Below are 13,250 nucleotides of genomic sequence, written 5' to 3' on the forward strand. Positions count from 1 at the left end.
GGGTTTAAAAAAAAGTATTTATCTTACTATTTTTGAGTTTTCAAGATTTTATATTAACATTTTTAAATATTAGCCAATTGAACTAAAAAACCGCATTATTTAAATAAAACAAAACTTAGTGGTATAGTGGTTCCTCAACGATCTATTCGTATTTTCGTATGGTTCATTTCTTTTAATAACTTTTGATTAAAAAATAAATGGATGGGATCAACTAATAAAAAAGTGTACGAATCAATATCCACACTATACGCGGATGAATTAATATACAAATATGTCTTATACACAACATAAATAAGAAAAATTAATATAGAAATATTATGAATACGTTTAAATATGCATCGTTATTAGTTAAACCGTTCATATAATATAAAGTTATTTTATAGTATATTGTTTATATGATATCAATTGTTTCGCTAACAACTATTTGGGTGACAACGATGAGTATGACATCCTGCGTGATAATTCGAATAACAATTTAGCAAAACTCTTGGCAATAAGACATATTTGTTTCATTTATATTTTAAACGTTGAATACCATTAGGATAAAATGAGATGCATCGTAAAATATAATGTCGAAAAGAATAAATTCGTCCCAATAACTACCATTATAATATAATAAAATAATGAAATGTTAGAAACACGAAAAAAAAATATAAATAATCCAATAATATCTTATAATTACATCTTAAGGGAAACAATACATTTATTTTATTTATTGTACATATAAACTGACGGTATATAACAATTATGTTAAAACATTGTAAGATTTTATATTTTATTTTGGGTTTAAAAACATTTGATTTTAACGAGTTGTGAATTCACTTTTAAATTATTCACAGTTTCCCGTTATACGATCAATATTATTACTACACTTTTGTGAATCATGTTTAATCTAATACTTAGATAAATTAAAATAAAATAAATTTCAATCTTCAAGTATGGCCGTATGAAAAAAAAATTAAATTAAAAAAATTAATTAAAAATTAAATTTTTAATATAAATATGTTAGTATATACTTTTATGTTAGTTAAATGATGGGACTTTTATTCGTTTAGTTATTTTCATTTATATAATTATGAGAAAGAATATTTTTTTTATTTTTAAAAGGTACAAAGATATAACGGTATAGATTTTCATGATATTTTGTCAAACTTAAAACAAATATATGTCCTTACTCCCACATACTAATATACACCTTGATCGTTGAATAATTAGAAAAAAAAAAATAGGAAAATTAGACATTAATGTACTTACTTGAATAATTTATGAATAATTTCTTGATTATTAATGTATTTTTTTATCTGATGTAAAAAATAAAAAATTTATACGGTTTCTTATAAATATTTAACTTTTTAATTTTAAAGCTCATTAAAAAAAATACAGTGTAATAAGTCTTATCTATTTCAAATAACAATTCTGTTTTTTAACTCTAACCTTTCAGAGTGATTTCTATCATAAAATTATTTTACATTTAAGGAATATTTGAACGGAATCTTCTTGAAAAAAAAAACAAATTTATGACCGTCTTCAAAACATTAAATAATTATAGTTTTCTATTGAGTAAAACAAAAACGAACAATGACTATAATGATAAAAAGTTGACAATACACAAATATAAGTTTGTCTATTACATATTAGGTTCATGTATCAAACGAAAACCTTCTGTCGATAAATTATTGATGCTTTTCAAATATCATAACATAAATATATTTTGTTGATATGAATTAAAATTAATCGTCCAATCATCTGAACCTAAATATTACACGAAATTTAGTTGAAGCATGAATTGTAAGGATTTTAACTACTATTATTAAATTGTACGTAGTAAAAGGAATTTAATTTAATATAATTTACTCTAGATACTCGTATATAGCGATCAGTAATCAAATATAGAAATTAAAAATAGTCATAATTATGTAGTTCAAACATTACAAACACACACGAGGTCAAAATAGGTTAAGTGACAAAACAAAATAGTTATTTTTTCAATATTTTCGATATTCAGGATTTTTTTTTTCTGAAAGTATAAAAATTTTAATTTAGTGGAATTTTAATTCTTTATACAAATGTCAAATTTGAAGATTTTCCCTTTATACATTTTTTCCACTAGGAAAAAAAATCTTGTCTCAAGATACAATTATTATTTGCTTTTTGTTATAATTAATGACTAAAGATACACAAAGATGAAAAAAAATGTTTGTCAAAACGTATGACATCTTAAAAAAAAAAAAAAAATAGAAAATAAAATCGTTTGATGTTAGAAATAATAATTCTAAAACAACATGTGCACGCACACTTTTTTGTGTGTCATGAAAGTTTGAAAATACCCAATTATTTAAGATTAAATATAATTAAATTTTAAAATTATTTTTTTAGTATTTCATTGATTCATAAATTATTAATATAATAAATATACACTACTATTATAATATCCTCTTGCCCAAGCCATGTATCTACTTGAACTGACATCGATAAAAAGTCAATGTTATCCAGATGCAATATATTAATAAACATTTTGGTCCTATAATTTAATTAATTGTTAATATGAAACGTTTTTGAATTACCTAACATAAATCCAATAATGGCAATAAAGTCAAAGCTTTAAGATTTTTTTAATTTTTTTTTCACATATGATCGCTTGCATTGGTAATACGAGTAATAATTGCTCGATTTGAATTGTACTTCACATTAAGCTGGCATTTTCTTGTGTTACGGTTCTTCGTGGCTGTAGTTAGATGATGTGTTGGATTTAGATCTTGGAAAAACCAAGTGGAATTTCGAATCAGAGTTTTCTACTAAAAATAAAAATAAAAATATGTATATAAATATTTTTCATATTAATTTCTTTATTATATATATATATGTTACCGGCAATATGGATAATTCAGGTATTTTGCAAAATGCCTAAGCATTTTAATATATAATAATAATAATAATATAATACCTAGGCAAAGATCGTATAATGTATATTGCCGAGTGATTTTTGGCATTTTATATAATGCCTAGGCATTTAGCAAAATACCGGATTATCCATATTGCTGGTAACATATATATATATATATATTATATTGATATATTGGTAGATATGAATAAACCAATGTCTTATGAAAAACTTTATATTAAAACTCTATTTTGAGCCCTTAAGAAAAGCTACCAACTTCATCTGAGGTCATAAAGAAATCTCAGCATTGAGGCCCCGGTGCATTGAACCCCATGTCGATGTCTATATATACGGGCGTTGGCTGGTGTCCATAACAATTATTATCCGTGACGAGGTGGTCTGGAAAGGATCGAGGGATCTACGTGATTACGGTGCGGGGTTTGCTGGGAATACGAGAAATTGTGCCTGTTCTCCAAAGAAATCGGGTTTCACTCTTTTATTGTTGTTGGCGGCTGCGTTACGCACTGCGACTACAGCTCATTCCTTGACTATTGCTGACTCGGAAAACACCCTCGTTAATCACATGGTATACCATTATTTTGCTACTATATATCTATATATACTTATCTATGTACCATGTACATTATTATAATTATCGCGTGATTAAGATGGAATGATATGTGAGCCGGTTTTATAGCGTAAATGTATTCAATATTTATCATAATCAGTCAACACTCACTACGATGTGTAACCAAAACAGAAAGATCACAGGAACTAGAAACGATTTTTATTAACTATTTCACATATCAATTCGATATATGTGCATTAACATTTTAAATTACATATGTATTATAAATATAATATTGATAAATTATCAAATGAATACTAGTGCGAGTGAAATCGAATGGCCTAATTGTCGGATGGTTGAATGTCGGATGGTTATATTGCAGTGTACAGTGTGTTACTTGGCATTAAAACGTTGCTTAGCTCCCTTTGTCTTGTACCAGTCGCTGTCTTCTCATGATTTTTTTCACGTTTTTCCCGTTCGTTATTGTACATCGTGTGTCTAATCATTCAATTATAATATTAACAACAGGTCAATAACCGTACAAATTAAAGCATTATTATAACATTAAACAATAATATTCTTGTGTGATAAATATTTCGAAACGACCTATTATCGAATATTTCGCATGAAAGAATAAAGGAAATATTATTTTTTTGAGCAATGTTGATAAATGATCACTTTTCGTTTACACTCCGGGCATTATGCGTGTGTTCATTCAAACCGAAATAATCGCTGTTATATTGCAATATTTACTAGTATTACTTAAGTATAATAATCGATAAATCGGAACGTTCGAAAAAACGTTGCTCACCTCTCGGCACCCCCGGTCACGACCGAATTCTGGAGCGGGTGTGCGAAAAAACATTTATTTTTCCACCCTACCCGTCCTTCGGCACGATCACGATGAAATCGTTACCCAACACATCGGAACACGCGATAACCCATGGTAAGACGACGAGCACATACCGCGTTGGGATATCCGGTAGCGAACTGCAGGCGAATGTAATAAGATTCATCGAAACCGATGCCGTGTGGGGTCGGATCAGGGTATAGTGGGGGGTCGTAGAACAACCGCAAATAACGGAAACGCGGTACGGGGAGGCGCAATAAAACTTATATACTTGGCGCGTAATCTAACGGGCCCCGTTAATCGATCGTAACAACGACCACGGAAATAACCAAGGCCGTGGCTGGCGGGAGGGGTTTAGGGTTCAGCCCCCGAAGTTTTTCCCCGGAACGAAATCGAACGATTGATTACAAACGAAGGCTACATTCGGAACGTTAACATTGTCTAGTCGAAAAACGTAGTCACACTTTATACCAGGGCTTATTCAAAGGATTTTTACCTACCGCCTAAATACACTGAAAAGTTTATTTTATTAAATTTATTTGGTTTATAATATTTATCCCCTCCCCAAATAAATTGTACATTGATGTTTCAGAATTTTGACCATCGCGTGGTAAAATATTAAAAAAAAAAAATACGAATCTTTTCCATTATACTTATACCACTGTTTTAATTTAAATTTCATAGATTAATCAGTTATAGAAGTAGCAAAGATTGTAGACTTACATAACTATTACTTATTAGGTACTAGGTTGGATTTATGAACTACACAAATTTGAAATACTCAGTAGAAATTCAATCGTTCTATAAGGAAAATTATATTTTTGTAAGGTGCCGTCGATATTCATAGAGTCCCTTTTGATTTTTCCTAGTACTCAATTTGGGTCGTACTGCCCATTATAATAAGACCTGCTTCGTACAAAACACTTGTCCTGAAATATTTCGCCGGCTACGGCCTTGGCATCGATAAATGAATGCTATCAGCAGATGACGACGCGTTCACGGTTTTCGCGTTACGTTCGGTAACGCGTTTGCAGTTGGACCGCGTCGCGAATCTGATTATCGTTAATAAACGCAGTCGAATAAAAGCAGTACCCTAACGGCAATAACGAACTTACCGGGTGTGCCTACCCGTGCACCGTCCGAATGGTAGAGAACAAACTTCTGCGTTATCGGGACCGGACTTGAAATGTAACAAAACTAATAACATTGTTTGCCGGTAAAGTATTTACGCAACGCGCATATTTTGTCACTGAGTGATGTGGGTTTGGTACTCGGGGAGACCGGGACAGTTAGGAAAGATAAGTAAAAATTGTGTCTAAATTAAGGATAATGACCGGAGGTTCATCTAAGATAAAAGATAATTCTTTAAAATACCATTGAAAATATGATTCTTAGCTATTTTTTTTTTTTATTATCAATTTATGCCTTATGATTCTATAGGGTATTTTTGATTTCATACAAGTGAACGGGTAAATCTAACGAGTCGATGCGTCTAATTGTTACATCTATTACTTTTTTTCTTTCCCTCAAAAAAATAATTTTAATAAAGAAATAAAAATAAGCGTACAATACTTTAGTACTTAACACTATACAAAATTGAAAATAGTTCAAATAGCCGATTGAAGAACATAGATTGTTATCGAATAGAAATAATATTAATTGTAAATAAATTATTGTTATTATTACCCTGTCACAGTTCACATAATTTCAATTACTATTCTATATCAAAACGATTATTAGCTTAACATAGACAAGAATGTGTAAATAAAACAATAAAATAATTTTTGAATAAAACCTGAAATTAAATTATAATAAAAAAATAAACCACCAGTTTGCCATCATTTGATATCTTTTATCTATAGTTAAAAAAAAACAACATAAAGGTAAGCATAAGATATTCTGGCTTTATCTAGATAAATGATAAAATATAATTACCACATCATCTAAATTAACTTTTAGATAATGTTATCTAATTAGTCCTAACACTGGTTGCAGTTGTCGTCGTGAAACTTATGCGAAAACCTTTTCGGTATTCTGTCGGTGACGGGGAGGGTATGTGGATTCAGTAGATCGTTATGTATTTAACGAAAGTAAGTACATCGGGAAATCGGTATTTGCTAGAAAATCGATTTTAATTGACACTAACAGTAACATATTATTTTTTTTAGATTTTCTGCGCGTCTCATATTAAAATATCAATCGCTTACTTAATATTTTACTCGTATATCTCTCATTTCGATATGTGATTTAAAACACAGACATACACACATACACACACACACAAACATTGAATCAATAATTTCCATTAACGGTGCAAACGTCTTACACGATCGTACACGTCGTGGTGTAATCAATGAGCACGTCTTAGGTTTACTCATGTGTTGACCGTGCACTTCTAGCCTCTCCTACGGCTATGGCGAGACCGAGCTAATTGAATTTAACCAAAACGTACTCTCTCATTCGTGCGAATGAGTGCCTGAGCCGAGGAAAAAAAAATGAGAGTCCAACAGATAAAGAGAGAGATGGATATTCTACAAAACCGTAATAATGAAAATTAATAACAACGTTATATTGTAGCACATCATCCGGTTTATACGAATGAAGTACATCATATTATGATGGGTAGGAAGTGTAATATATAATCTAACCGTACGTCAGAAAAACATTTTGTTGTGTGTAACACGTTGTACCAAGTACTTGCGCGAAATAATTTTCAAACTTAAACGTCGACGGTGTAACCATACACATATATACCAGTCGGCCGTCTTGTTACATATTTTTTTCGTATTACATGCCGTGTTCCGGCCGGTATATTATATTAGTACATTAGACGTAATGCTTGTATTATCTTCACGAATATCGTTCTAGTGCGCACTGTCACGGAATATTGCCCGACAACTTTGGACAGGAAGGATCGTTTTATATTAACAGCGCACGTATTATATTCAAAGACATTTTCACTTAACGACATGAATTTAATAAAACTTTCGAAAGCTCAAAATTCATTTTAACTACACTCTTGGTCGCCCATTGGATTAGAACGCTGCGAGTTAAAATATTCCTCCTATCGATGACTATTTACACTTGGAATTTTGAAATATTATTTAATCCATAAATATTCAACAAGACTGTATTGGAATTCGTATTTTTTTTATTATTCTTATAAGTCTATTCTCGAAACATCGTACGAATAAATGGTTTTTAAAATTATTAAAAAATATTATTAACGCAGCATTTAAAAATAAAAAATTTAAAAATATGCCAGTTATACATATTTAGTGTTGAATATTATAATATTATTAAATATTATAATTACTACACAATATATTCACCCGAATGACTAATCAGTGCGGCGAATAAAATGAAATGGCGAACGATGTTTTCGTAATCCGAAAAATCTCATTATTACTCAATGTGTGTATTTTTTAACGTTAATTTCCAAGCCATTGATTACTTCGCAAAACGATAAAATGAACGTATAAAGAAATTTAAGGTTAATAAAATGTTTTTATTAAAGAGTACACTCTTTATCAAATCAGAACGTTACCAAGCAACGACGACGAACCGTTTAACGCATCGTTATAAATAATAATACATAATAATATGTGTATGTTTAAGATGCTCTTTCACACTTAAGCCAATCACATCATGTAACTGATAAATCAATTATTTTCATACCAACACTTGTCTATTTTTTTTTAGAAAATACTAGCCTAACTAAATGTAAAACTCTACATTACTTGTTCACTTGTGCTTCTGTTTGCTCCATAAGAAAAACCATGTAGGTGGTATAGTTTCTACATTTTTCCTGACGATTTTGGACTGTAGTCTACCTGATTATACTTGAAATTGGTGTGAAAATGTGGTGAGGAATAATGCGATTTTTGAATGTAAGCAAGTTTATTTTGTGCCGCCGGCGAAAGTATTTAATTCAAATGTATGAATCAAACGATGCATGAAATCTTTACCACATATTAACAAAAAAGAAAAAAACCTTTAGTGCATAAAAAAACTTTTTGCCCTTTAGCAATCGTACGATTTTACTCTAAAATACCCCTAAAATCTACTGCCAACAACTATACCACGTGATTGTTTTGTTCAAGTGTTTACTTTATAGTTCAATAATATGTTTAATTGAAAAACTTTAAATAAAAATAAATGTGAGACTGAATTGCAAAAGAAATTGTATTGTTTATGGCGGATATACGTCAATTGATCGTAAACAAATCTACTGCAAAATATTCAATACTATCAATGTTATAATTGGTACATATTTTTTTTATTTTAGCTGCTCTATCTCGGTAAATTTTTTTTAAGAGACTCGTTGCCCCCTATATATTATTCGATTTTGAATCTGTTAATGTTCGCTTCTGCGATTAATTATCGTGCGGTAAATTGTAATTGCGATAAATTGACTTGTGAGCAATTGTTTGCGGTCAATTGTCTCCTAGTCAATTCCTTACGATGAATTGATGGTACACAATTTATGGTGGCTGTATTTTAAAGCTAGTCGCAAGTCAAAGATTTAGAAATCAGAATGGATAGCATATATTTTTCCACCAGTAATATCATTAAAACTAACCGAAAACAGTGGTAATGTTCTCGATATCTGTTCATTACCCGTGTAAACTAAAACATATACCTACCGCTTAAAAAGGGGTTCGTGAAATTGTATCGTTATATCGACGATGACTTAGTTGTAACGTTATTATCAACACGGTTAATAAAATTTTTTAAAAGCAATTCGATCTCATATCGGTCTTCCATGAAATTTGAAAACGCTTGAATCGAGTCGACATTTTTGACGTTCATGTATTTTGTCTCATGAAATACAATATCCTGTGAATATGTGCAACCTTAGATAATAATGTGGATAATCAAATTATTTCTTTCATATCTGACTCGCATGGACAATGACTAAAAATGTTCATATTTTTATTACATTTTTATGTTTTGCTAAGCAATTTAAAAAAAAAAACTTTTGGCATAACTTGAAGATCGGAGCCATTTTAACAACTTAATTTTTTTGAATATGTTGATGTTTCAACCACCTTCTTTTTTGATATTTTACTAAGCTACGAGTGCTTGAATATAGTAACAAATTAATACACTATTATTAAAACTAAAAAATAAAATATATCTACAAAAGTTAAATTTTAATTGTTGTATATTGTACGGATATATTGTAGCGTTTTTATCAATTGACAGTATTCAATAATAAAAAGCACATTAACAAAAAAAAAATCTTACATTATCCTTAAAATCTAAAACATTTACTAAAACTACTAATTGGAATCAATATTATTATTAATTGTGCTTAATAGACGATATAATTATTGTAATTTATAAACTTAAAAAAAAAGAACAATAATAAAATCCATTTGTCATCATTTTTTTTACGTTTGTTTGATGCTCTTATTCCCTAACTCGTATACATTTTTTTAAATTAAATAAATTAAAAAAGTTATTGTATACTTTATTATAAACATACACCTGTAATCATATTTTTTTTATTTTTTTAATGGTCAGTTAGTACGTATTAATATATGGGATGTGACTTAATGGCCGAAGTCGAAAAAAATAATATATTTATTTATATAATAATAGAGCATCGATATCATTAAATTTTTTTATACCTGATGATGAATTTTTATTTCAAAATCGGTCGTACATTACATATATAATAATACTTCAGACTATGCATTGATTAATTAATTTCTATATATAAACTATACATATATGTGTATATTTTTGTATTACAAATTACAACTTACAACACACGAGAATAAAAACAATTATAAATTGACTTTAATTTTTTCCGAAGCGACTAACAAGATATTACTACCGACCGAAATTAACCGTTTTATAACTAAGATAAAGGTTTTTCATATTTTATTTTTGAAACATAGTTTCCGGTTAAGGTTCTCGAAACCAGTTGATTTTGGTTCCAGTTCTGATCACCTGTTAACTGTAAAAAAAAAAATGTTTAAGAAAACACGAAATAATTCATTTTATGTAAATTTCAGGGGCGAAAGCAGAAAAAAAAATTCGGGGGAATTTTTGAAAAAATTAAAAATATTCATAAATAATTGTATTGTATACTTCAATTTACGAACCACGGGAAACATTTAAGCAACTAATAATTTTTTTTTTTAATTTATTAGTAATACATTTGTAGGTCAGATAATACATTTTTTGTTCCTGATATTTCGGGGAGGTGGTTACCCCAAACCCCCCCCCCCAGCGTTCGCCGCCGGTACATTTATGTATACATATATAATTGACTTGATTTGATTTTTTTTTTTTTTTTTTTTTTTTGATTTTCATAATTCGATTTCACCGAAACCGCGCGTGTGCTTGTTGTGCCCGCAGGTACGTGATCACGACGCTGTGCGGCGAGCCGTGCAACATATCGCCGTCCGTGGTGGCCGTGTTCTTCTGGATCGGTTACTTCAACTCGACGCTCAACCCGTTGATCTACGCGTACTTCAACCGGGACTTCCGGGAGGCGTTCAAGAACACGCTGCAGTGCGCGTTCTGCAACCTGTGCCGGAGCCCGCCGTCCGACCTGGAGGCGCTGGACGCGCGGCGGCCGTCGCTCCGGTACGACGACCGCACGCGCAGCGTCTACTCGGAGACGTACCTGAACCACTGCGACCGGCGACGTTCCAGCCAGTTCGGCAGCAGCTTATGATCCGCCGCGCCACCACCCGGACCCAGGCCCTAGGCCCGACTAGCGCCCCCATCCCCCGCCGCCGCCTCCCCAGTGCCATCGACCGTTCGCCCGACTCGCGTTTGCTTTCGAACCTGTCGTCACGTCCGTCGGTCGGTGCACGTGCGCGTTTCCTCCCGAAGAATCGTCTTCGCACGTTTTCGCGCGACCGGTTTTCGAGATTTTCATTTCGATTCTGTCGGCGAACGAACGCGTTCGCAGTAGGGCCCATTAGAAACGATCCGTGTCGTACCCGACGGCGGGCGGGTACTACCGGTACTGGCCCCGTTACGAGGGTTGAACTGTCTCGGCGCTGACGCGTCCGCCCGTTCTTTGCAGTTGCCCGCAAGGGACGACAGTTGCGCTCGAGCCGTTCAACGTACGCGTGGTCGACCCACTCATCTCTGCTTGCATACCCTTACACCGCTGAACTGTTCACGCGTCTTCGATGGGCGTTACTACAGCCCAAATATCGGGAGTGCAGAACTCGCTGAAAACAAAATTAAACAGTATTTAACCGTGTAATCGCTATGGATCATATAGATCTAAAAACAGGAGTGCTACATTTTAAGGGTGCTGAAAACCCTATTGCACCCCCCTAGTTGCGCCTATGTTCGAACCCCGTCCCGGTGAGTGTTTAATCGAACACACACACACACGTCACGAATATCGCACTTTTGTAAACGAGACCGGACGAAATCTTCGCTATAACCGTACGTGTTTCATACCAACACAGTACAGTTGTACATTGTACAATGTATTCATATGTGAATAATATAGTGTTCTAAATATTTATCCAGTAAACAATATTAAACAATACGAACAACGCACTTGTCGTGTACGTTGTTAATAATCGATTTTTAACGGTACATAATTTCAACACAACTTCTCATAATACACCCAAACGTATACTCTCGTACCTGTTAAATAACAATTTTCACTAATACTACAGTTTTGCTAACTTTTTTACTTAATTAGATCTCGTATCTCGTTCCGACCAAGGCATCTACATGAAAGATAATACCGTATTATTTTCGAAATTGAGCGTTTCTAAATCCATGTCCATTACATTAACACAGTTAATACAGTTTAAAAATAAAATATATTTTCTCTTCGTCTCCGACTAAAAATAATAACTCGCGAATTAAAAAGGCACAGGTCAAAATAAATTCAAAACCATGAATATCAATACAATTCTCATGTTTTTTATTTATTGCTTTTATACAATTTTTTCCTATGTTATTTGATAATCAGTAAGTACGAGTATTTTATAACACAACATATTTTTCATAGCTCGATTCCAATCGAGTACTTATATTTTATGAATTATTGTTGTTTTTGTACTTACCATCGAACCGTTTTTCTATACTTCAAACAATATTATGTTGACATATTATTTATCGTTGTGTGGTATAATATATCTCGCGAAAAAGACGTAAAGATATTTTACTTTTGATTCGCTATTTGAATCTCACAAGAACGTTCATTTTATAATCATAAACGCTCCCCTATTTTAAATAATAACATATTTCCGTTTATTCGGCTATTATAGTCGACGGTTATACTTAGTTGAAAATATTCACATTACCCAGAATATTCAATATTTTATAAACAAAAAACGTTCTTCTAGCCACAGATTTATCTTGTTGTGCATTATCAATTTATATGACGACCATAGTATTGTTTCACTTATGTTATCTACTTCACGTAACAAGGCATAGTTTAAATAATATTTATTTAGTATGGTTTATACGGTGTGTCGGGTGGTCAATTTACAGTTTGTTTACACAAATTAATGTGAACGGGGAAAAAAATATAGGTCGAAGGGGTCCCGGCGGTAAGTTTAAATAAAATAATTAATCAATTATTTTATTGTTTTTTAAAGGTGTATATGTTCGTAATAGTAGCAAAAAATAAAACATTAATTTTTTTGAAGTAATTTTGTAAAAAAAAAATGTATTGTAAAATGTTTCATAAAAGAAAATAATATCAGCAAACTTCAATGAAAGTAAATTAATAAAAATGTATTGTAAAAATAATTTATAATACTTAGATAATAAATTGATTTTGAAAAAAGAAAAAAGCAATATTGTTACACGCGATCGTTATCTATAATATACAGTAGATATCTGAATGCAGACCAGCAAGTAGATCATTTTTCGAGTATTATAATATGTATGAACATTATAACTGTTAACCTATAACACTGTTGAACTTTTTTTTTTCCTAATTTTGGGAT

General features: G+C 31.5%; 1 protein-coding gene across 7 annotated transcripts in view; it reads left to right on the top strand.

The window, feature by feature from the left end:
- The window catches only part of LOC112692837 (octopamine receptor beta-2R-like), a 186,934-nt gene extending 174,045 nt beyond the window's left edge, over window positions 1-12,889 (top strand). For all 7 annotated transcript variants that reach the window (XM_025567645.1, XM_025567644.1, XM_025567648.1 and 4 more), the window contains one exon: window positions 10,672-12,889. In XM_025567645.1, coding sequence (XP_025423430.1) covers window positions 10,672-10,993 — 322 coding nt within the window. In that variant the 3' untranslated portion in view covers window positions 10,994-12,889. The remainder of the gene's footprint in view (window positions 1-10,671) is intronic.
- The last annotated feature ends 361 nt before the right edge of the window (window positions 12,890-13,250 follow it).

The sequence above is a fragment of the Sipha flava genome, unplaced genomic scaffold (assembly GCF_003268045.1).
Source record: "Sipha flava isolate LNK unplaced genomic scaffold, YSA_version1 77_pilon_pilon, whole genome shotgun sequence".
NCBI lineage: Eukaryota > Metazoa > Arthropoda > Insecta > Hemiptera > Aphididae > Sipha > Sipha flava.